At 39.6% G+C, this 25,595-nt stretch overlaps 4 protein-coding genes across 4 annotated transcripts; 2 read left to right on the top strand and 2 right to left on the bottom strand.

Annotated features, from left to right (window-relative positions):
- Positions 1-753: 753 nt before the first annotated feature.
- LOC139284113 (cyclin-G2-like) lies at positions 754-4,865 on the top strand. The gene is made up of 7 exons (XM_070904289.1): positions 754-891; positions 1,006-1,143; positions 1,308-1,558; positions 1,698-1,776; positions 1,871-1,969; positions 2,697-2,899; positions 3,958-4,865. Exons 1-7 carry the CDS (start codon positions 754-756, stop codon positions 4,067-4,069), a joined length of 1,020 nt encoding a protein of 339 aa, XP_070760390.1. The 3' UTR covers positions 4,070-4,865.
- A 1,795-nt stretch (positions 4,866-6,660) lies between these two features.
- Positions 6,661-10,604, top strand: LOC139284496 (alpha-N-acetylneuraminate alpha-2,8-sialyltransferase ST8SIA3-like). Its single transcript, XM_070904788.1, has 4 exons — positions 6,661-6,818; positions 8,043-8,165; positions 9,003-9,560; positions 10,322-10,604. Exons 1-4 carry the CDS (start codon positions 6,661-6,663, stop codon positions 10,602-10,604), a joined length of 1,122 nt encoding a protein of 373 aa, XP_070760889.1.
- A 4,591-nt stretch (positions 10,605-15,195) lies between these two features.
- Positions 15,196-18,107, bottom strand: LOC139284510 (ras-related protein Rab-27B-like). Its single transcript, XM_070904807.1, has 5 exons — positions 17,955-18,107; positions 17,727-17,812; positions 16,956-17,059; positions 16,628-16,751; positions 15,196-15,385 (listed from the first exon to the last, which is right to left on the bottom strand). The coding sequence occupies exons 1-5, from the start codon at positions 18,105-18,107 to the stop codon at positions 15,196-15,198; spliced, it is 657 nt and encodes a 218-aa protein (XP_070760908.1).
- Positions 18,108-19,522: 1,415 nt separating this feature from the next.
- poli (polymerase (DNA directed) iota) lies at positions 19,523-25,441 on the bottom strand. The gene is made up of 9 exons (XM_070904564.1): positions 25,390-25,441; positions 25,113-25,277; positions 24,409-24,570; positions 23,965-24,186; positions 23,655-23,833; positions 22,913-23,004; positions 22,688-22,825; positions 22,044-22,257; positions 19,523-21,164 (listed from the first exon to the last, which is right to left on the bottom strand). Exons 1-9 carry the CDS (start codon positions 25,424-25,426, stop codon positions 20,385-20,387), a joined length of 1,989 nt encoding a protein of 662 aa, XP_070760665.1. The 5' UTR covers positions 25,427-25,441; the 3' UTR covers positions 19,523-20,384.
- Between the last annotated feature and the right edge of the window lie 154 nt (positions 25,442-25,595).

The raw sequence follows: 25,595 nt of genomic DNA, 5'->3' as shown, positions 1-25,595 counted from the left end.
ATGATGGTCATTGTCGTTTTCCAGCAGGTCAGCAGTTGTTTGTTTATTCAGGGCGGACTCCTTTTCAGCGGGGATCAAGGATCTCGTTTTTAACATTTGCCGTCCATCATCAACAATCAACATGGAAACATGAAGAATTGAGAAGTGTTATTAAGTGGCAGCGCTGTTTTTATCCTGCACGTCGGCGGCTTCTGGGCAAGGTAAGGCGACGGTTTGTTGATTTACGATAGCAAGATAGCTAAATTAGCTAACATTGACAATTTGTGTTTGTGACGCCTTCGGCTTTTTGGCATTTATAGATGTTGTTGTTTTACCTGAAATTCATATTTCAAGAGCCGAATAAAGTTAGCAGTCTAAATCTATTAATTCAACCGCTTCTGAAATGTATAACTGTCCGTGTTATGACTGATTATGTGACCTAGTTTCTGTTGTTCAGTAGACATTGACGTTTATCTAATGTCAACATTAACTTTAACTTTCTGTGTAATATATATATATATATATATATATATATATATATATATTTACACATTATTCCCATGAATCAGTTTATAATATTGTGCAACGATGTTATGATCGAAGAAGATCAGGAATGTGTAGGTTTGTGGGCGGTGGGGGGATCTTCCAGTGATACCTGACACCCAGTAGGTGTGGTCTAGGAGACAACATTTATATGCCTTGTTTCCCTACGTTATACAGTTGTTGATTTTGTGGATTGGATTTTCCTGGATTGCAGTGCAGCACCATTGAAATATGTTGTTTTCCAGGATGAGGAATCTTCACGCCATTGACAGCTTGCTCTTGAAAGAGTTGAAGTCATGTTGTGCAAAAGAGTACAACTTTCTTCCCAGGGAGACTGGCCTGAAGCTGATGGAGTCAGCTTCCACAGAGGTAACCCACTGACATATTTCTTTATTTTTAGCTGTCTGCGCAGGCACATGGGTTGGCTAAAAATGTATGCTATTTCCAGTGGCGTCTAGCTAATGTATAATGGTGCATTTTCAGAATCACAGTGGAGTGTCTGCGAAATGCAGAGACACCAGAGTGGAAGAACTGTGGGGCCTGACCAGTTTCTTTGGCTACAGCACCCAAACCTTTGTTCAAGCTGTCAATTTGCTTGACAGATTCCTCACCATTATGAAGGTAGGGATATAAGTTCCAACATGAATATTGTTTTGTTGTTTAACACACTGTTTAATGTCACGTTCCTACCACCAGTATGAAGAAAGCACGACCACAATGACCCTGTAAGGCCTTGAATCACGCGAAGTTGACTCACACTTATCACTGTTTTGTTACTGTGATAGGTGCAGCCCAAACACTTGCCCTGCATTGGAGTCTGCTGTCTTCACATTGCAGCCAAAATGGTAGAGGAAGAGAGCAATGTCTCACCCACCCATGAACTCATTCGCATCAGCCAAAGCAAATTCACTGTGTCAGACCTCTGTCGTATGGAGAAGATCATCTCAGAGAAGCTCAGTGTGGAGCCCGAAGCAGTGACCGCCTTAACCTTTCTACACCTCTACTACTCAGCCTTCACATCCCTGTCTGCTGGAAGGTAAACATTTCATTTTCTTTTGCTACTTGTGTTGTTCTTGTTGATGCATTGCTCCAGTTTGCATGGAGTTGGTCAAATAGATTCTGCTTTGTGAGGTTTGTACTGGCGGATCACATTAGGATTCCCTTTATATTTTAAGGGAGGAGATCCCATGCATTGTGAGACTGGAAGCCCAGCTAAAAGCCTGCTTATGCCGGCTTGTTTTCTCTAAAGCAAAAGTAAGGATTGTTCTCAGGCGACAATTTCACAGCATGCCAGCTTTCATTATTATTATTATTATTATTATTAATAATCTGTTTTTCCCCTTCACAGCCATCAGTGCTGGCACTGTCCCTCATTGCTCAGGAGTTTGAAGCCCTCCGGTCCATCACCTTGTTGAAGATTGTGCAGCAATTCCAAAGACATCTTAAGGTATAAAAAGAGTAGTGCTGCAACAACAGATTATTATGATTACTGATATAGATGATTACTCAATTCATCAATATTGTTTGCGTCATAAAATGTCTGCATATAGTGAAAGATGGCCATCACAAGTTATTAGAGACAATGGAAATGTCTTCAAATATCTTATTTTGTCCGACCAATAGTCCAAAACCGAAAGGTACGCAGTTTACTGTCATAGAAGACTAGAAAATTATTTTAAAAATGTGTCACTTTTGAAGCTTGAATTAGTATCTAAATTGTTGCCAATACATTTTCTGTCTATCGATTAATCGACAAGTCATTGCAGCTCTAATCTAATGCTTCTGTTAGGTTCTTCATTGTGTCTGATGTTGAATTTACATTTTCGATGAATAGAAATAGAAATTGTTTTTCTGTGTTTTTCTGCTGTTAGACAGAGGTTAGAAAGATTCCGTGTTTCACCTTTTGTGTCACTGTTTTCGCAGAAGCACACTAGGTTTTAAGACCAGAATGACATATTGGGCAGCATTGTGGCTAATATGCTTTTTTTTAAAGCTAAACATTTCTTTGCTGTGTATAAGAAATACTTGTGTTGAAATTGTACAATGTGTCACTGCCTGACCATGTGCACATGTATGTGGAGAAAAAAACAACACTTGACTTGTTGATGGTGCCATATTTGAAGACTATTTCTGCCTGCAGCCTCTCAGGTGTTTCCTGTTTGTCTTCTTCGCAGATCAGCGACAGCGAGCTGCTCCACTGGAACGAACTTGTGGCCAAGTGCATGACTGAATACCGCTCAAGCGAATGTAGCAAACCAGACAACAAAAAGCTTGTTTGGATCGTGTCCAGGAGAACAGCACAGAATCTTCAGGCCAATCACTTCAGTGTACCAGGCCTGCCAACTATTCCTGAGGGGACCTGGGACGAGAGCGAGAGGTTAATACTCCAGTTTTACTTTTCCTTCATGCTGCATTTTGTCTGACTGAATATATACTGTGCTGTGATAGTGAGATTTTGACAAAATGGTCATTCCCAAACAGAGTCCTCAAGAAGAAAACTGGAGAAGACAGTCTTACCAACCTGAGCCTTAATTTGCAACCATTTAGCTCATGGCTAGTCTTAATATATCACTCTGGCCTTTATTATTGCCTTGCTTGATATCACTCTGAGCTAGAACTGTGATTAACACTTACTTTCTTCATTGATTAATCTTTAAATTATTCTTTTGATCAATCTTTTAGTCTATAAAATGTCAGAAAATAGTCCAGTCTGTCCATCACAGTTTCCTCAAGCTTCTTGTTTTGACCGACCAACAGTACAAAAGGCAAGCAAGGTATTCGCTTTACGTTGAAACAAAACAGCGAAAAAGCAGCAATTCTCATGTCTGAGAAGCTGGAACCAGTGGATGTTTGATATTTTTGCTTGATATATGACTTGTACTGCACTAAAATTTGGGAACTCACAAGAGAGATTGTAGGAAATGGTCAAACTGAAGCTGTAGAGACTCAGATACCCTGACTCTTAGTTCCTGTTTTTACATTGTTGTTTTTAATTGTGATGACTCTTTTCTAGACAGATGATCTAGCTGATGACCTCACCTCAATTTAGTTGTTAATTTTCATATTATATCAACATTTTGATATGATTAACTTACGTTTTGAGTCTTCAAGGATACAATTCATTGAATGTATCCGGTATATTTAATTAACATTTCTTATATTATGCTGCTGTGAACATTAATTAGGATGCCTCTGTAGTGTCTCTTCCTTCTCAGCCAACAAAAGGTGATTAGACAGCTATGAGTTGTAGTTATTTTAGCCGTTAGTTACTTAAAAATGTTGAAAGGTAAACCTAATAAGATTAAATGAGGGATTTCACTCAGATTGATCCTACAGCAGTAGTAGAATAGTGAAATAATAGGGCAGTAGTTCATGATTATGTGAGGGTGGATTAAGCACAGCATTGAGTATTAATGGCCTCGTCTTCCCTCATAGTGAGGATTCCTGTGAGGACATGAGCTGCGGAGAAGACAGCCCATGGGGTTCGCCAGGGAGCGACGGCGAAGGAGCCTTCTTCCCCTCCGCCTTTCTCAATGGCAGAAAGTGACGAGTTCTCAGTGTGCAGCAGCGACAGATGTGTATTTGTCCCCTGGATTGTTACTGATTTAAGGTGGTCGCCATGTTTCAGAGCAAACCTGTGTGTTTCACTTGTCATACCGTGTGCAACGTAGGTGTGTCGAGTGGCAGGTTTTCGATCATTAAGTGCCTGTGTTGGTTCAGTTTACTGTCTGTTCCTTTAATGTTTAAAAAAAGCAAAACATATCGTAATAATGCAAAATGGAAAATTGCAATATCTTGGCAGCTTGATGGCAATACATCTGAATGTCTTTTTCCAAGATGTTCTCTTTGTGTTTGTTTGTGTCCGAACTCGGCACATTCCAGGAAAAATAGTGAAGCACAAATGAGAATTTATGGATGTTAGTCATGAGGTACACTCACTGTTGATTACCAGCTAACATACTAGCACATCCTCAATCTTTTTTTAAGTTTTTATACTCAGTACCACACCATATATATATATATATATATACAGTATTCTGCAAAGGTATGTTAAACACAACGTGACATATATGACATTGTAGTGTGAAGAAAAACAGGCTGTATATGCATGGATACATTGAAATATGTGATTATGAATGGATGCCGTTCATGTTTACCAAGATAAGCTTACTGTAAAAACAAAATGTTTAAAAAAATGTACATAACATGTAAAAAAAGAAGAAGAAAAAAGTTTAGGTTTTGTGAATGCTACATAATGTGTGTTGTAGTTGGATATAATGTGGAATATGTTGGAAGGGTCAGAAATAATCTTTCCAAATAAAAAAAGGTACTTTTTATTAATCTACCACTTGTTTTGTCTTTGTTTCAGTTGACTTGCTTGTATTTTGAATTGTCCACCAGTGAAGAACTGGGACATATATTTTATTTTAGAAACTTGTATTCACACTTGTATTTAAACTGAAGAGACCTGTTATTAACCCAGATCAAGAAGAATATTACGCATGTTTACCCGTTGACATGAAACACTGATTTATTACTGAAGAATTGTAACATCACCTGACTCTCCCACATATAAAAATGTATATGTGTCTTCAAGGCAAACCCAAACCAGCTGGTTGGGTGACAGCTGACAAAGAATGGTACCTCTTGGTATATTAATGTCAGGAATGTGATTGTGAATCGTCAACATTACTAGAGGCGGTTTCTATTGACCGCGGGATCATACAGCAACGTGTAGATGTTATGATGATAAAAACAGCTTCATATCTTCATGAGAACAGGAAGTGTTCTGCCTTCATCAAATGAGTCAGACACACCCTTTTCTATATACCATACATGAAGTAACTGAATTAACAATCATTAATTGATGATCTATTAACTCATCACGTCGACCGTTTCTTAATGGTGACCAACAGGAATTCCTGATATATCCTGCATTCAGTCATGAAATGATCACGAGTCATGCATTAGTTAATCATGTGTTTTGTATCCTAATAAGAATTACCATGACGCCACATGCAGTGGTGGAAGAAGTACTCTTACATGAGTAGAAGTAGCAATACCACAGTGTAAAGTAAAAGTCCTGCATTCAAAATGTTAAGTTAAAGTACATCAGTACATTATCTTCACAATATACTCAAAGTACCAAAAGTAAAAGTACTCACCATTTCGGAATAATATTTATGAGATTATTGGATTATAATTATTGATGCATTAATGTGTAAATCACTTTAATGTTGCAGCTGGTAAAAATAGAGCTGGTTCTCGCTGCTTTATTGTTCATTGTCTGTCTGTTAGACTGATTTGCAAATATTGCACACCAAATACATATCATATTTACAATATTCTTATTATATATTATATTATATTATAGTCTACAACACTCATGCTATAATTTATTATATTTATATTCTATGCTAGTTTCTATCTACTCTATATATTATTACTACATATCACCCTATATTATATTCAATAATTTCTGGGAGGGTTTTAATAACAAAATATAAGGTGTCCCATTTTGACAACAATGGTGTCCAACAAAAAGGGGTCTCACCTTTAATTTACTTTAGTAATGCTCAGATTGAAGATCAGAGGGCACGAGTCAGAGGATCTGACTGTCTATTGCCCTGATCTTTCCTCCCCCTCTCTGTTTCTATCCCATTCAATTTATCATAGGACAAGCTTTCCTTTATGCTGCCCTGGCTCAGTGTGTGTGTGTGTGTGTGTGTGTGTGTGTGTGTGTGTATGAGGGGGTGGAGGTGGTGGTGGTGGACGGGGCTTGTCTTTTAGCTGGCTGCATGTGTTGACACGCATTTCTGCTCCATCTCCTTGATTAAACCGGCAGCCTGGAGGGGAGTCGCAGCGGCAGCAGCAGCAGCAGCAGCAGCAGCAGCAGTCAGGGAGGCCGGGCAGGCAGGCAGGCAGGCGGGCGGGCAGAGAGAGGAATGAGACCGGACCGAGCCAGGACATCTTCACCATGCAGGCGACCACCACCAGCCGTCCATTTTATACATATATATGAGCCGATGAGAGCCAGTGTGTCTGTATCTTGCGGACAGGCAGTGTGCAGTCCCGGCGATGACAACATAGGCCAACGCCTCGCTGCAGCTACATACAGGGAATGAAAACGCTCCCAAGATGGTCCGCATCGCCAAGGCCCTGGGTTTGGTTATTCTGTGCGTCGCTGTGCTCATACTGTCGCTCATCAGCTATGTGTCCCTGAGAAAAGACAGCCTCTTCAGCTCCTCTAAATATTACATGGGAGGCCCGAGGATTATGTTTCATGCAGGATTTCGGTGAGTGATGATGGGGTTTTTTTTTCTCATTGCAGGTAGCGGATGTGATGCAGACCAGGGTTGTTGTAAATATAAACAGAGGAGTCGGGCCTAGTGGGCACGATTCAACCTGGATGTGATGCACAAGCTTAACACATCACTTTCCCTTCAATTTGGGCCAAATACTTCCTGTCAATCAAGCAGAGAGCTGCAACATGCTGATGTTGTTGCCCTGGGCGATGCATGATGTGTGATGATGTGAGAGTGCGGGAATAAATATTGAATGATTATTGTAATAGATTACTTTATATACATTATGTAGGTGGTTATGTACAGTATATACACGTCTATATACAGTATATGCAGCATGCTTAGATTTATATTTGATAATGATAACGATGATGACATACGTTAAAAAATTGTCTGTATACTATAAAACTACAAAATATATAATTCATATATATTATTTAATATAATATATAATTAGTAGCTACAATGGCTGATTTAACGTCACATCCGGTTTTGTGGCTCAAAAAACAAGCACATTTACTCAAGTATTGTACTTAAGTGCAATTTTGAGGTACTTTTTTTTTTTTTTTGCTGCTTTATACTTCTTTTCCACCACAATTCAAAGGTAAATATTGTTTGCTTTAGATACTTTGCTTAACATTAATAATAGAAAATATAATCAACAAGTAAATTATGATGTTTTATCATAGTTTTACTCTAGTATAGTATCATTTTATTACTTTTCTCATGAACAAACAAACAGGGAGCAAACATTGGACCCATCGTTCACAGACGTGTACATTAAAGTGATTTATTCTGAAATGGGCTGTTCTGCTTAATGAGTACTTTTATTTTTGTTACTTTAAGTACATTTTGATGCTAATACTTATGTACTTTATTTAAGTAATATTTTGAAAGCAGGACTTTTACTTTACACTGTGGTATTGATACTTTTACTGACGAGTACTTCAGGGTTTAGGGTTCAGGGATTAGGGTAGTGTTTTTTCACTAAACACTTTTCTGTGTTTCACAATTAAATGAATGTTGCATTTAAAATGTTAAAAAGCATTTAATTTAACCATTTTTCTAAACATGCAGAATTAGAATGAGAATCTGATGATTTCCAAAGAATATGTGACCAACATTAATGCTTGATCTGTGGATCTGTGGTGGACCTCTTGTTTAAATACCTCAGAAAACCATTTGAATACATGAGCACATGATTGTTGTTCGCAGGTCTCAGTTTGCCATGAATTTCCTGGACCCCTCCTTCATCCCCTTAACTAATGCCCTGAATGAGGAGCTCCAAGGAAAACCGTCCAAATGGAAGTTCAACAAGACTGCTTTTTATCAGCAGAGGTAAGAGATTTTAACTCTCAACTATTTTCTATTCTACTTCATGGAGGTTTTACTCTGGAGAATAGTATTTTTAAGACAGTTAAAAAACAGTTCCCTGTTGAATAATGTTACACGGTTACTGTGAGAAAGTTGAGTTTCTAGTATGTAAAAAGAGCCTCAGCATCAGCACATCAGTTAAACTACGAAGATGGGAGAGCCATTTGTTCAACATCTTTATTTTCTTTCTCAAGAATTTTCACTTTTTCACTGTTACAGATGAATATGAAGCTACAAGGCAAATGAAAACAACTGATATAGAAAGATAGGTTCTTTTCACACTGCATATTCTTATCCCTGTTAATCTATCAGTTATTTTATTTATTAATCCTAATTGATAAAATAATAAATCCTATCTATAAAACATCAGAAAATAGTAAAAAGTGCCCAACATAATTTCCAAGCTCCCAAGGTGACATCTTCAAACAGCTTGTTTTGTCTGACCAACAGTCCCAAACTGCAAAATATTCAATTTGAGTTTGATTATCCAAGATAACTTGTCTGTGAATTGACTAATCAAATAATCTTCCAATCTAACTCTGTCAATAACAAGTGCAGAGTATGCACTTATGCACCATGTCTTGTGGCTGCATCACATTTGTATTTATTGAGGCTGTGGTCAGTCGTGAAATTGGTGTCTTTGCCTTTCTGTTAATGTGTGATGATGGTTGGATGTTGTTACAAAGGTATGCTGGTATTAGATAGCTAGTTTAGATGGTCAGTTACCTACAGAAATGAGATAACACGCCACCAAACATATAAAAGTACATCTCCTATAGCTGCATGTTTTTATTTTTTCAGGAAAGATATCTTCAACTACATCGACATTCCCACCAACTTCTCCCTCACAAAGAACAGCGTGCGTGTCGGCCAGCTGATGCACTTTGACTACTCCAGCCACAAGTACGTCTTCTCCATCAGCAACAACTTCAAATCCCTTCTCCCAGACACCTCCCCTATCCGCAACAAGCATTACAGCATATGCTCTGTGGTCGGCAACAGCGGCATCCTGACAGGCAGCCACTGCGGCCCAGAAATCGACCAAGCCGACTTTGTCTTCCGCTGCAACTTCGCTCCCACAGAGGTTTACTCCAAGGACGTGGGCAGGAAGACCAACCTGACCACCTTTAACCCCAGCATCCTGGAGAGGTACTACAATAACCTGCTGACCATTCAAGACAGGAATAATTTCTTCCTCAACCTTAAGAAGCTGGAGGGAGCCATCCTGTGGATCCCGGCCTTCTTCCTTCATACCTCAGCGACAGTAACCAGGACCCTGGTGGACTTCTTTGTGGAGCACAAGGGCCAACTGAAGGTGGAACTGGCCTGGCCAGGAAACATTATGCACGATGTCAACAAGTAAGAAACATTTTACATACAACAACTAAAAACGTACTACTTACATTTGACTACTTTTAGTTTAATGTAAAGGCTGGGTATTGATATTGTTGCCTATATGATCACTTATTTTGGGGAATATTAACATGTTTGGGCCGTTTTTTTCATTTAACAAAACACAGTATATCAAACTGCTGAATGTTCTGAAACAGCATTTAGACCTTCATCTTGCAGTTAAATCTGCATTAACTGATCTCTTTGGCCACTCAGAGGGCAGTGGAAACAAGCCGTAAACACAACATTGACACATTATACCTTACACATCTAGCAGACACAGAGTAACATTAGCATTCACTTGGAGTCGTGTTTCTGTCCACCTGAGGAAGTCCAATATTCACTCTTCTTTTAGCTCTGTTTTCGCTCCTTTTTTGGTGGGAAATATCAGGTTCTTTAGCTGCTAAATGCTGCAGCTCTAGAAACAACCCAGACGAGAGCCAAACTAGCCGGAAAACTAGCTGAGACTAACTTGAGGTGAGAGGAACTGCAGAGTTGGGCGATAATATCTATGGATTCGTCACTACAAGTGACCCCTTTCACATACACACATGTTAACATAAAATATTGTAGAAGCTTTAACTGAATACATAAAAAAGGAAGAATCCAAATAACCAAGCTGGAGGCTGCTAGGGGGATGAAGGATTAATCTCCTGCTCTCAGAAAAATCAGAGGTGTTTGGATTTAACGTCTGATTTTGTTTGACTGACTTGTCTTTTCCCTCACAGATACTGGAAGACTAAAAACCTTTCCCCCAAACGTCTCAGCACTGGAATCCTCATGTATACGCTGGCCTCCGCCATGTGCGACGAGATCCATCTCTACGGCTTCTGGCCGTTCGGCTGGGACCCCAATACGGGCAAGGATCTGCCTTACCACTACTACGACAAGAAAGGGACCAAATTCACCACCAAGTGGCAGGAGACCCACCAGCTGCCCAGCGAGTTCAAGCTGCTCTACAAGCTGCACAGGGAAGGCGTGATTAAACTCAGCCTGACGCACTGCTCTTAGACGTACAATGAGCGTTGGATGGTTTAAGAGGTGACTCCAGAGACCGTGACCCACGTACATCAGCTCTGCTAAAACTTATGTTGTGACCCACACTGCATGATAAGTGTAATGGCAATTTATGACACCCTCATTCTACACACTCACATCACGCTGTAGTTTCACATTTTTGAAGATGTCAGGCTCACTCGGGATATAAATTCATCATTCGATATATTGTTGTCTTCAGTACTACAATTAGGACCTTTATGCTGCTCAGTTGCTTTCATTACTCTCCTTTGCATGGCTGCTGGCCGTGGCTGAACAGCTCGAACAGAACAAACGTCTACTTTAACTGGAGTCCGCAGGGGACTCAGCTGTGGAAACACAGACAGTTAAACCTTCCAGTTCTGTTTAACACAGTATCGATTGATTAATCGCCTTTTACAACAGTATACTGATTCTGTACACTGAAATCACTGCCTAATCTCAGGGAAGGAGTTAGATCAGTGTTTTTTTGTAATCAGATTCAATACCTCAAGAGAGGTGCAGTCCCTGTTTTCAGGCCTTTTTTCCCCCATGAGGTGTCAGACAATCTGCACTGCTCTGGAAGATGGTATTTGTTTACAAGACTGTACTCTATATACTTGTGTGTCTTTTACTCTCTGTAGACAGTGTGACTGTCCACTTCAAATTTTGTTGAGATTCTTCAAATTTTTGGAATAATAATCAACATTCCAACAATAAGCCATAAATTCATGGACAGACGATAGTGTGTTTTCACTACAATACAGAATTTTAGAAAGTGGTATCGGCCTACATTAGGTTCTGAGACTATAGGACATTTAAAATATCTTCCAACAAGACTACAAGTCTATAGGCACGCTAGCGGCTACATTTGAGTCACGGAGCTTCAATTAAAAAAAATAATTAATTCCCAGTGATCTTTGAAAAACCCAAAATGTAACACTTAACACTTAACACTGTTCTGAAGGTATTTTAGATATTTTATTTAATATGCTGCACGATAAAAGAAAACAATGTTTACTTCGTTTTCCTACTCAGGAAGCCGTAAATTACATATCTCCTTGCTTTTTTACAACACGAGAAATATTAACACATTATTTTGTTTGAAAATTTCAAATAATAGAGAGTAACTAGAAAATATACAAATATAAGTGATTCTGAGTCTTTAAGTTTGGCTCACATACAAATTGAGTTAGGACATTTCTTAAGAATCTTTGACGATTCTGGAAATACCTTCAAATAAATTTTGTTAAATAACCTCCTGGGTTTGTCAAAGATTGCATTTTTTTTTTTACATTTATTTTTCAGAAAATCAGATGCTTAGTTCTGTGGCTGAAATGTAAATGAGAGTCACAAACTGGGGCTAAGGTTGCACCAGCTATTCGTAAATTAATTACTAAGTTGTGCGTAAAGTCCTTCCTAAGTTTGAATAAACTACTAGCTAGTTCCAAGTGAGTTATAAAATCGGTTACAAAAACCACATGGATGACGACAAGACCTCAGGAAGTCACTGCTTCTGGTCAAGAAATAGTAACCCCCCCCCGTAAAACCACAAGTTGATGCTTTTACACACATTTTTCTTGTACAGATTTTAAACAAGGTATAAGATGTTAATCAGTGAGCTTTAGAGGTTCTGGTAGTTGGTTTTTGTTATCTTTGGACAGAGTCAGGCCAGCTGTTTCTTCAACTTCCAGTCTTTATGCTAAGCTAAGCTAACCGGCTGCTGGCTTCAGCTTCATATGCCATAAACGTACAGACATGAGCGTGGTATCAATCATCTTGCAAGAAGCGTATTTCCTTGTCACTGTTGAAGTATTCCTTTAAAACCCAATATCTTATCTAGTAAAGACTTTCTTAATGAAATGTATAACATAACTTCCAAAGGTTTTAGTGGGCAAACAACTGCCAAGTCTTTGTAAATGAAGGTATGACTATGACTTATTTGCATACATGTAGAAATGTTTCTGAGTCAAGCTAGTAGTATTCATGCAGTTTGATTGGCAAATATCCAATTAAGCTAACCGAAGTGATGTTATTCGGTCATTTCGTCTCACTTTACTGGCATATCACAATATGTATTGTATTATTTTTGTAAAGTGCAATTTCAAATCTCCTATAGTTTACATTATAACACTGTTAAGATGTGTCAACCCAATTCCACATAATCTCTTTTACTCTTAAATCTTAACACGTCATATGTTAGCAAGCTACTGTTAGCTTTAGTTGGTTCAGTTAGCTTACCCCTGACAGATAAATATTTAGTAACAACGACTATTTGTGTAAGAACTAGTTTGTGTGGTGAAACCAGTTTTAAGTTAGTGGTGCGTAAATCTCCACTTAGTAAACACAATTTTAGTTTGACCTTACGAACGGCGGCAATCGGCTCCAGAAAAAAAACTGACGGATCAATGATGGAGACAATTTTGCAATTCTGTAAACTTTGAGGATACCAGACTTGTGACCTAAATAACAGCGCTAGCGTGGCTAAAAACATCAGGAAATACAACATTTTGGACATAGTTTCTTCAGTAATTTAATATACTAACAACTGATTTTGAGGTTTACCACTATTTCAATTAAATACTAAAGAAGAGAATACACTGTTTATTATAGAGCTTTTGTTGACTGGGGGAAAGTTATTTATTCATCATGTAACCATATCAATTCCAATATTTGTGACATAAAACTGAGAAATGACTGAATGTTATAGGACTTACTGCATCTTGTATAAAGAGCATGATCCATTTAAATGGCATTGCATGTGAGGCACTAACAAATGTTTTAGGCTAGTTTTATACAACCTTTTTGAAGATTGTTTTGAGGGTAAAATTTAGTTCTTTGCTATTGTTTGTATTCCTGATGGTGTATTCCTTAGGAATACCACCAGTGTCTTTGTATGAGAGATGTTTGAAGGATTAAAAAAGAACCCTACCGCTATATTCCACATGGGACCAAACCTCTACAGATTAACTTAAAAATGAACAAGCTTTTTTTGTAACTGTAGATAATCTTGGGTTCTCAAAAACAGTCCACCCTATCATGCCAGACTGAAGCAGACTGGTGGACATGGGGTTCAGGACGACTGGGCCCAAACACTGAAAGCTGGCCACATGACCATCTCATGACTCTGCAACATGTGCTCCTTCTTGCAAATAGGCTGAGGCTTTAATACACAGAGCAATGCAGTAATTCACATTTACCAGAAGTAGTGCTCATTCAGACTTAGCGTGGTAGGCATTAGCTCGCCATCCTGTCCCACACAAAGCGTTTTTTTGTCTGTCTCCTTGGGCAAGATGAACATTTCAGATAGTTAACTTTCTCGTCTCGTCTCCACATCCCAGTGCAGTCACCACGACGACCATGAAAACACATATCTGATGAAAAAAAGTGTGAATAGCTGGATTTTAGGTCATTTAACTGATGTCATAGATTTGTGTAATTAAGATAATAATAATTTCTGTAGTCCCTTCATTAGGAATGTTTTGTAGCTACACCAAAGACTTTGTGTTCAAAGGAGAAATGTTACTTTAGCTTGATACATATTTATTTGGGATTTTGGAAGCTGTGTGACGACTAACAACGTGTTATTGTAGAAGAAGTGGAATATCCCTTTTTTGATGTTGAATTTGATGTTGAATATCACTTTTTGTGGCACAAAAATCATTTAAAACTTCAGCTTTTAAGTAATGTGATGGAATTTTATTTGTGACTCCATGAATGTCCTCCTATAGATCGATTTGTTTGAAAAATCCACTGCCGCTGATATGAATGCTGGACATTTTCCTTCTCCAAAACGTTTTGTCTTAATTTTCAAAAATCAATTTTTAGAATGTGTGTAAACAATAATGACGCTAACAAAGTCTGTGAGGATTGTAATTCCAGTCAGAATAACGGTATAGCTTTCTGTGCATTACATTTAAATGACAAGACCGTGAAATACATAACCTGAACATAAAATGTCTTTATTCCAAATGCAGCACTTATACAGGATTCGTTCCAACAACCCTTTAACATCCTCGTACTTGTGTTCGATCTGCATGGCAACTTTGTTCCATAATGCATAAAAAAGCTTGGCTGCTTATATACATGTCGTATAAAAGTCATAAATCATGTGAGGGACTTTGCTATCTTGGTTGTTCGGCCATCCATATAAGAAATGTAACCATGTCTTAAATGTTTTTTGATTATACTTCATGATAAATATACGTTATGTGCCTGCATATTCCTTCCATCAATGCCTAAATGTGTCAAATAAAAACAGTATTTTTCTCTGATATGACCCATTTTGAAGATGATAATTTACTTTTTTATTTGCTCAATCACAACCGCTTGGTGTCTTTAAAACACAATACCTATATTCAGTTATTATATACAATCTTTAAAGTCTTGTACTCCTCCTCTTTCTCACTTGACAATGCACAGGCTGTGAATAAATAACATTACAGAAAGCAAGAGGAATTCACACTGCAATAACAATATTCCTCCTCTGAAGTATGGATCATATTTTAGTTGATTTTACGATAGTCTGCCTCACCTAGCAGACACCCTGGTCAAGCAAATGTGAAAAGAGTGGCTGCTGGTGGCAACATCAGCAGGCACACCTCCTCCTCACAGGGGCCTCCTCCACTTCATGGCTGGCGACGGGGCTGCCGTTGGGTTCAGAGCTGCGGCCGCCGTAAGTGCTCTGCTCCATCCTCTTCATCACCAGGTCCAGCAGGGTGGTCACTGCCTGGTTCACGTCATCACCCGTCACTGCACTCGTCTCAAAGTAGGGGATGCTGATGAGAACGGAGAGAGGAGTTTTTCTATGAAACAGTTAGGTAAGCGGGGCATGGATAAAATCATATTGTGTGCGTGTGTTTGTTTGCTAAATCAGTGGTTCACAACCTTTTTGACTTCTTAAACAGAAGAATTTATGCGTGATCCTTGTCACAGTTTGCATATGGCTATTAGTCCTGAGTAGTTCAAACAAAATATGATTTCCTAAAATGTTTCATTTAAATTTAGAGGCCTGAAGAGGTACAACTATTCAGTATTTCACCGGGAAAAAAGAAAAAACATAGCAAAAAGTCCAAAAAGGTAAACTTTGTTTGACCCCCCAACATATTTCTCGCGACCCCTGACCCACAGGTTGGAAACCATGTTGCTGAATCAAATTATAAAGCCCCAGGAGGAAGACCAGTGGAGCAGGGTTGAAAACAGCTCACTAGCACCATCCAGTGGTGTACTGGTGAAAGAAGCAAAGTAGCATCTGAACAAACCTACTATATTTAGTGCTATGGTCATCTACAGTGGGCGGACAAAATATTGGAAACACTTGATTAAATCAGAGTATAACGCTCATGTAATATTACTTGAATTACAAACATACCTGAAAATGTCTAAGCTAAATTATTTAACATGTTTCAAAATCAACATAAAAAAGTAACTAACCAAACAGACCAAACCAAAAAGTTAAAGGCACAATATGTGATCCAAGTGTAAACAAAACAAGCCCCATCACCCAAATTCAAAGCACAAAACTGGAAAAATTGATGAAAATTCTGATTCAATGACAGGAACAATGACGTGTTTCATCCATAATTCAAACTTTCCAATAATGTGTGAATACCTTTGGCTGCCTTCTCTCTGGCTTACTGCTGGTATACTCATTGACAATGTTTTGGTCTGTTGGACGTACAATAATAAACATATGACCTGTTACATTGAATTAAAATGTATTATATATATTTTTTTGGTGTGGAGTTTTGTGAAGTTTTGTGAAGTTTTGTGTTGTGTATAAAGTGGCTCAACTGAGGGTAATCAATAAAATGTACCTCTGCTTTAAATTACATTTATGTTTTCCAATTTATAAAGTCAGATGAAACGTTTTCGCGAAAGCAAATGTACATAGAAGCGAATGAGTGAAAGAGCAGTGACATGTTATTCACCTGCACTTCACTTACACTTCACACAGTCTCACACACTGCCTTTAACATGCGCTATAACTAACAAACAATAGTACGAATGTAATGCTTCACCCGTATCTGTCTGCCAGATCTCTGGCCTGTCTGGCGTGAACATCCCTCACATCTCGGAGGTCTGCCTTGGTGCCCACCAACACGATGTCTGGACTATCGCAGTACGCGTTGGCCTGTAGCTGACCTGAACCAAAACAGAGGAAGTCATTTAAACCCATGTGATGCAAATAGACATGCATGAGCGAACTTGAAACACTGTGAAGAAATTCCCTTAGTAGAGGTGAAAAAAGGCAGCTGTGCATCTCACTCTTAGTGGCGACAGGAGAGAAAACATTGATCTAAAAGAGTATTGATCTGAGGCAGAGCAGGCTGCTGAGATGACACATACTCATCCAGTTCCTGACGTTGAGGAAACTTTGCTGATTGGTCAAGTCGAACATCAGCAGGAAGCCCATGGCGTCTCTGAAGAAAGCTGTAGTGAGGCTGCGGAACCTGAAAACAGACAGACAACTTTTGTTAGATTTTTAGCCGTGCTAGCAGTCGGTCGGTCGACCATTCGGTCCAGGCTGAAGTATCTCTGCAACTATTGGACGGATTGCCATGACATTTTGTACAGAGAGTCATGCTCCCCAGAGGATGAATCCCACTGACGGTGGTGATCCCCCGTTTTCTCTAGCGCTACCAGTAGATTGACACTTTAGCTTTTACTGAAATATCTCTACAACTGTTGTATAGATTGGCACAAAATATTGTACAGACTTTCATGCTCCCCAGAGAATTAATCCTACTGGTTTTGGAGAGCTCCTAACTTTTCCTCTAACGGCCCCATGGGGTCGAGATTTGTGGATTTGAGTGAAATGTCTCATCAGCTGTACGATGGATTGCCATGAAGTTTCGTTTATATTCTCCTCAGGATGGACTGTAAATACTTTGGCGATCCCTTAACTTTTCATCGAGCGCCATCATCAGGTCGAAGAAGCTGTAGTTTGTGTTTGGTGCTAATTAGCAAATGTCAGCATGCTAACACGCTAAGATGTGTTAGCATTTAGGTCAAAGTCCAGCCTCACAGAGCGTCTTGAATTTGTTTGTGTGTCATATAGGGGCTTTAAATGAACATGTCTAAATGTAAAATATATTTTGAACACGAGGTTAGATCTACCTCTCTTGTCCCGCTGTGTCCCAAAGCTGAAGGTGGATTTTGAAGTTCCTCTCTGTCGTCCCATCAGCGCCGGTCCCTGTGTACATCTGGACCAAACCACAAAGCGTGATAATCCACCCAACCTCTGAGCTGAGTTACACATATTATGAGTTAAGAATCACACAGTGAAGACAGCATTTGAGACCTTGTGTGTCCACCAAAACCTACTAGGTACTAAGCATCACTCACCACTCTCTTTTCCCTGAAGTCAATTCCCACTGTGGTTGTGAACTTGCGGTTGAACTTGTTGTCGGTGTACCTGTAGAGGAAGGTGGTCTTTCCCACCCCGGAGTCCCCAAGTGCCAGCAGCTTGATCAGATAGTCATAGTCCCCGTCAACCATTGTGCAGCTGAGCGCTCAACCTGCCACAGAGTTGAACTCACAGTACAATGCGATGCCGGTTTGATGGATCATGCACCAAACAATATGAGTTTGGAGAAATGTAGCTACGTAAACACTTTTAGGGTAAACTAGCAGAGAAAAGAGAACGAGTTCCACCTCAGCTGCAGTTTCCAGTCTGAGGGTGCAGGACCATCACATAGGCTTAGCAGGACGTCATAACTCACCACTCATTAGGCACTGATCAGAGAGAGACTAGCACATGACTGGAGCTGGCGTCCACATGAGCAGTCAAATGCCTCGCCAGAGTTTTCTCAAACTCTGCTGAGTGAAAAACACAGCCTGTTTGGCAGACAGAACTCCTTTTATTGACTATGAAGGGCTTTGGGCAGACAGCTCAACACTGCATGACGCCACTCGGGTCACTGCAATGCTTCGGTTACACCAGGCAGGCCAATAAAGGCAGCATGGAAAATCTGATTTGGCTATGCAAGAGATGGTTGAGAGCCCCCTTGGGCACAAACAATCCTGAAGAATACCATTTATTTTCTGTGTGTATTCTAAAAACTCCTTCTTGCTGGCCAGATTTTAGGGTGTGTGAGTGCATTCAGGGAATATATTCATGCAACTCAGACTCCAGCACCACAGCAGTGACAGGACATGGGATACTACAATGAAATCTGGAGTCATTTCCCATGCGCATGATTAATGGTATTGGGTTCTTTGCAATCAACAGAGTGAGGAGAGGCAGAGTAATCAACCCTCGAATCTACAGCAATCTTTCACTATCAACACAGTATTTTGATTTCTTAAAATACCCCCAGACTGAAATACCCACTGACAGTTTCACAGCTCCCTTAAAGTGATGGCAAAGTGTCTTACCAGTCTATCTGCAGGAAGTGCCAACGTCCATTCAAAGGTCGCTCGACTCGTCCTGATTAAACAAAATAATCACTATCATGACGCGATGGCTCATCCTGAACCTTTCCCCCCCGTCTTACATGTGATCCAGGGAGGAGTTTCATGCCAGCAAGAACCAAGCGGGGCTGTGCTTACAGACCTTGTGTTTTCTGGTATTTCTCATGAGGAAAAAAAAAAAAAAAGGCTCTTTGAAAACTGGATTGTGTTCCCTGTCGAGGAATAATGTGAGCCTCTGTGGATTTCAGTGGAAATCCTCCAACCAAGGACCGGGCCCCACTGCTAGAGGCTCAGCAAAGTAATCCCGCTTTCTAAACAATGTGAAAACAATATGAAAACAATGAACCTAAAGACTTAATTAAGGTCAATATCTTGGAATTTATTTGTTCCAATTTGCTTTGATCCATGTTGACAAAAAGGTAACATAATAAGGTCACTTCGGGTAAAAGGACATTTCACACAATGTTCAAAGCCCAACAAAATCAAGCAGTTTGTAGATGTTTTAAAATAAATATTTTGTTTTTATTTTTATTTATTTCCAAAAAGGCAACTAATCTGCATATTAACACTAACATACAGGGGTGGACAAAAAAACAAAGACACCTCTCAAAAAGCTTGAAATAAATATCAACTTGGTCAAGCTGAAACCTTTTATGTTCTGCTTTTGTTGGGATTGTCGGAATAGTGGAGCGTTAACATTAATTCTTGACTTTAGAGACAGTAGTTTAACAAAAAACATTCCCCCTTTTTTTCCAGTGTAATATTCTTTTTAGCATTCATTTTTGGCAGGATTATTATTATTATTATTATTATTATTATTTTAACCAATGTTACTGTATGTTATTTTGCTGTGTTTGTCAGACATGCATCATAAATCAGGCAGTGACTATCTGGCCAATAATGCTATGTTGCCTCTATTACATTTCTGTTAAAGCTGACACATGCTGTGAACTGGTATTCAACTTAATATTACTCATTTGTGTATGGACGACCACAGGTGTCATGAAAATGGTTAAGCAATATATCCATCAAATATCAATAAATTACTAGCAAATTACTTAGTAATTCAGTGAATGTATTTATGTATTAATTCATTAATTTGTAAATGTTTATATTATAATAAAGTTTTTATTGTTCAATTAGGCATCAATGACGTCTGTGGTCCTCCATATTTTGATTTACAGTAGTGTCACCAAAAACAAAAAAGCTTGTTACTTACAAAAGGGTTACTGTAGAGTACTGTCAGTGTTTCTTTTATTTTGTTCATGCCCTGTATATATTCCATGAGAACAACTCAACTATGAAGTAAAAGATTTTCTTTAAGAGAAATAACATAACAAAACAACTTGTCACCGTCTTTCTCTAACTGGGTTTGAAATACTTGAACAAACTGTTTGCCTGACTGCCTTTTCCTGCAGCCTTTCTATCCTTGGTCATCAAGCTTCTCCCTGGTTTCCTGGTTGAGGGGGTCTTCAGGATCAGCTTCTGTTGCTTCCATTCGGACATCAACTCCCTTTGAACATCCGGCGGAAGCTCAGAAAACACCTCAGGGTCCACATTTCCTGGGAACTCACAGTCAGAAGACCGGGGGAATGATAGTCTCCCTCCTTCCATGACATTTTTTCCTGGAAATTCACTTGTGCCCGCAGGACTCTGGTGATTCACGGAGGTCGGCCTGTCAGATGGATCCAATTTGTTTACAGCCTCTTTTATGTCTTTAATATTTTGAGAGTCTGTAAATGACTGCGGAGACTTGTTTTTTGTTATGTGGGGGACATCAACGACTGCAACCGAGCTCACTGAAGTGCCAGGGAGAGAGTTTGTGTAGGCCAGAGATAACAGTTCCTCCTGGATTTCCGCAGGGAGAAGCCTGAACACTTCAGGGTCAACATTCGGGGGCAATCGATGTGTCACCCTGTCATCAGGGTCTGACCCTGCTGTGCTGCAGGATACTTTCTGAAGTGGGGGGTCTTCTGCAGCAACAATGAGGCTCTGTTTTCTTTTAAACCCATGCAATGCTGCCTCAGAGCTGCGAGGGCTTTTTGTGGTTACTGTCTTTTGCGAGGTATGTCGAGTAATCACGTTATGTGCGTTGAACTGATGATCCATACAGTGACTATCCCCACTCTGAGAGGAATCATCCTATTGGAGAATAAAACAGGAGGAGCACAAATGATTTCAGGAAATTCAGAGTACTAACAAACTATTTCTATGAAGGGACAACTCTGTCTCAGGCATCACGTAACAGCACAGAAGGAAAGAGTAAAACCTCTTCAGTATAATGAAACAAGCAAGGTGTCTGCAGGGTTCACCAAGTTCAATTTAAGACTTCTTAATACTACATAAAATGTACTGTAATACCTGTGTCAATCATACTGTCAAAAGTTAAAAGTATGATATGGCCTAGAATTATTTTTTCAGTACTTCCCAGGACCTGGGCCTGGATAAGGTACAAAAAATGGATAGATGGATTAACCAATTAAAAATAATGAATTTGCCCATTAAGAGACAGAGGTGTACCACAGCCAGCAGTAGTGACAGTGCTGAACTGAAACACCACAGGCACAATCGAGTGTCGCAGCAGTCTAGAGCTGCGATTAATTGATTAGTTTGGACGGACAAAACCAGACATCTGAAGACGTCACCTTGAGCCCTGCAAAGTTGTGATTGGCATTTTTTCACAATTTTTTTTACTTTACCAAACAATTCCTTGAAATAATAATCTACAGATTCATCGATGATGAAAATAACTGTTAGTTGCAGCCCTACAACAGTCCCACTTTTAGTTTAGAGGTGTATAACGTCTCCCAACAGCCTGAAATTGAATACAAAAACCTTTTATAACAAACATTATGAAAGGACAAATTATTCAGGACTTTAATAGATTAAGGCCTTTTTTGAGGAAACTGAATTCAATGCTTCTTAAAACTTAGAGCTGTGGATACCCTGATGATAATTAAGATAACATCATCTGAACGGTAATAACAAGCCAGATTATACTGCATTCCCTCACTGTACTACCTGGCTTTGTGATGAGCACATTTGTGTTTTTCTGGGAGACGTGCTGTGCGTGAAGAAAGATGTTATGGAGCCCTTTCCGCTGACGGCAGCTCCCCTGGTCTGCAGGTTACTGAAGCAGACGTTAATGAGGGTGAGGTGGAAGGCGGCGCTGCTGTCCACCATCTTGTGGAAGAGCTTCATGGCCAACGGGACCAGCTGGACCACAGCATCATCACTGCTGCCTACAGAAACATTAGAGAGGCTTATCTAGATATGGTACATCTGGACTATCACATGACCTGGATGACTGAGAATCTTCACAGACATTACTGAGGCTTCTGTTTTTGTTTCTGAGCGAGTCAAAACAAGAAATCATGCTGAACTTACTGATTTTAATTCTGTTGTTGTATAAACCCAAATATTCAATATAGGGTTTTCCTCAGATTTGGGAGCTATATTTTAATTGAAAATCCATTCATTTTTAAACATGCTTGAGCAGTAGCATTCAAAAGAAGTCATGTTTTGGTGCAATACAATCATGGCCATCAGTGCTAAATGCTTCACTTTCTTTTTCACAAACAAATACACTTTCAAGTACTTTTACTGTGAGTGGAAACCCTGATAAAGTGTCTACATCCTGGGGGATTATTAAAGTGTCCATGAGCTTACCAGAGGTGATCTTCTGTCTTATGTGGTTGGGGATAGGACACTGCCGGCTCTCCCGACTGAACCACTTGTTGGTCGCTGAGTATCTACGGATGGTAAGCCGGAAGGTTTGAGGCTGCCTGCCATCTTTGTGCATCCTAGTTTTCAAACACGCAATGAAAAGGTTAGATTCAGTGGCTCGAGAGCACAACAACAGGTTTTAAATAGCTGGGAAAGTATCCCACCTCTCCACCAGATTGCTCAGGAGTTCCTGAATCTTTTCCAAAACATCTTTAGTTGATGACATTTTCTTGAAGGAGTCTTCATCACTGAGAGACTGAAACATGAAGAGGAAAAATAACATGGCAACATATAACATTTTTACATCACAAACTACGTTCTGTTCACCTCCATTTCAAATTGAATTAATCTAAATGACCAGCTTCGTACAATAAATATTATAAATACAATAAATATAAATATAATAAATAGTTATCTTTATATAATAAGGCCTACTATATGTTGCTTATTTTTTATTAACTGAATTGATTAGATAAGTTCCATGCCTGCAGTAATGCCACTACTGCAAATATCATTAATATTATTGCACTAGCAAAACTTGACACCCAGAACAGAAAAATTGTGATTGTGATTTTTCAAAAGGAAACAATATTTGGACTTTTAGTGAAAATAAAAATGTACCGACAGCTTTGATGGTGCTGGACTAACCCTGAGCAGCTTTGCTCACAATGATTTCACTGTATAATGTTGGAATATGTGTGCAACAGTTCACCTGTTTGCTGTGCAGAAAAGCATTTAGGTTAATATGGCTACTGTAAGATCACAATTGCGCACAGCCCCTCTCTCTCGAATTGGAGACACATGCATCCATCTGGCTGCTGTGTGATGTCGTAATTGTTGACATACAGTGGCAGATGGCAAAACACTCCTTCAGTTTAAGCAGATATTGGTAATCTTCTTGCCTACCTGAGGGGCCCCAGTAGGGGTGACAGGTGAGTCATCAACACCGAGGGCCAGATTCTTCAAGCGCTGAGCACTGGGACCTCCAAACTCTCTCACCAAGTCATTCAATGGGAAGAGCTGCAGGTCTTTCACGCTGACCAGCCCCAGGGCTTGAAGTCTCTTAGCAGTTTGGTGACCTACCCCTAAGAATACATGATGGGACCACAAATCTATCACCAGGAATACTTGATACAAAAAGCATGAGACAAGCAAGATCTTTCATGAAAAGATCTACTAATGAATACTTAATTTACACATGACCTAACATCTGTACCCGGTACTTTGCGGAGTCCGCTCAGGCAGCCCATGATGTCGCTGACGTTCTCCGGCAGCAGGGTGGTTTGCTGGTTGGGTTTGAAGGTGCCAGACACCAGTTTGGCCAGTAGCTTGTTTGAGGCGATGCCAGCACAGCCAGTCAGACCCAATTTCCTGTGGATGGCTTCTCTCAGCTCTGCTGCAATGTGTGAGCCTAAAGCCTGTCTTGGATGATCACTGGCTTCAACATCTGCACCTGAACAGGAAAAGAAATGCATGTTATCTGTGGGTGTGAAAACCTGACATTCTTCAAGAGAATCCAAAAGTAGACTTTTCATGTGGTGGGAAACCGAAAGTGCAATGCAAATATTTTACAAGTTTTAGCTTCTTGGCTTGTTTCACAACTCATTTCCTGGTTTCCATGAGCCAGATGTACATATATGTACAGCTACACACCAGAGACACAAATGTGACTTACTTAGGTGGTTGTAGACATGTCCTTTAAATGAAAAGTTGTTAGCCTCTGGTGTTTGTGCTAGCCTTCTTTCTACCATCTTTGTGACGTCCATGAAGTTTTCATCAAATCCAAGCCTCTCTACCAGCGGACAGTAGGACATTAGCAGCTCTGGGTGGAGGACAAGAAAAAGGTAAAGAAAGAAGAGCACAGAAATAGGAAATATACATGTAGTTAGCGTAAGCCCGTTGTTGGGTTATAATGTATGTGGAAATAAGGATCGCAAAGCCAATAGTAATAGTGATAGCATAGCAAGAGATGAAAATACACTCCTGCTCCTGACTCAAATGCAAAATGTCTTGTTTTTGCATTCAATTCTGGCTATTTGAGGTTACTGTAAGTGGACAAATGTTGAAACTGCTGAGTCTAGACAGAATCTCTGGCTCTTTATTTCAGAGAAGCTGACACCAAAACAGTACATTATGTTGTTTTGTGTTGATGTTTTTATGATAGCTCAATTATTCTCTACTACCACCTAACAGCAAATGGACCCACAGATGAAAGATGAGCTTGAGAGATCAGGTTTATTGTTTAATGAGTGTTTTGTGGTGGATTTGACCTTATATTAACTACCTTACTAGATACTCCATTTTGTATGTAGAATACAGCTTTATTTACGGATCACCCTGGTGTGATGTACTACTCCGGCCTACCTGTCACTTTATAGGACATCTCTCTGTAGTGTGTCAGGTCTTCTCCTTTAACCAGCACCAGCTGAGGACATTTCTCCTTAGCATCAGTCACAGACATCAGCTTGGTGACACCCTGCTCCCTTGCCACATAGTTACAGGTGACAATGATGTATTTCTGCTGAATACCTGATGATTTGAGAAACGTTACTGAAGCACAAAAAGATTCTGGGATTTAACAGAAACAAAATCTGAGAGTCAACTTTTATTCTTCCAGATGTTTTGTAGTAAATCAGTTTACCTAAAGGGACTTCTCTCAGTGCTGGGTTTCTGATCATTTCCACCTGAGCATAGAAGCAGTCCAGGTCAAAATGCAGAATGACTCTGTGTGCAGGTGTTGGTGCTGATGTCTTATTGAGGTTTGGACCTGAAACAGAGACTACACATAACACAGTTCCCATCTGACACGTACAGATAGCTGATAGACAGAGCCGTGTTCCTGTCTGT

This window comes from Enoplosus armatus, chromosome 4 (assembly GCF_043641665.1).
Source record: "Enoplosus armatus isolate fEnoArm2 chromosome 4, fEnoArm2.hap1, whole genome shotgun sequence".
Classification (NCBI taxonomy): domain Eukaryota; kingdom Metazoa; phylum Chordata; class Actinopteri; order Centrarchiformes; family Enoplosidae; genus Enoplosus; species Enoplosus armatus.
The sequence above is the reverse complement of the archived record's forward strand: the minus strand, read 5'-3'. Positions and strand labels throughout refer to the sequence as shown.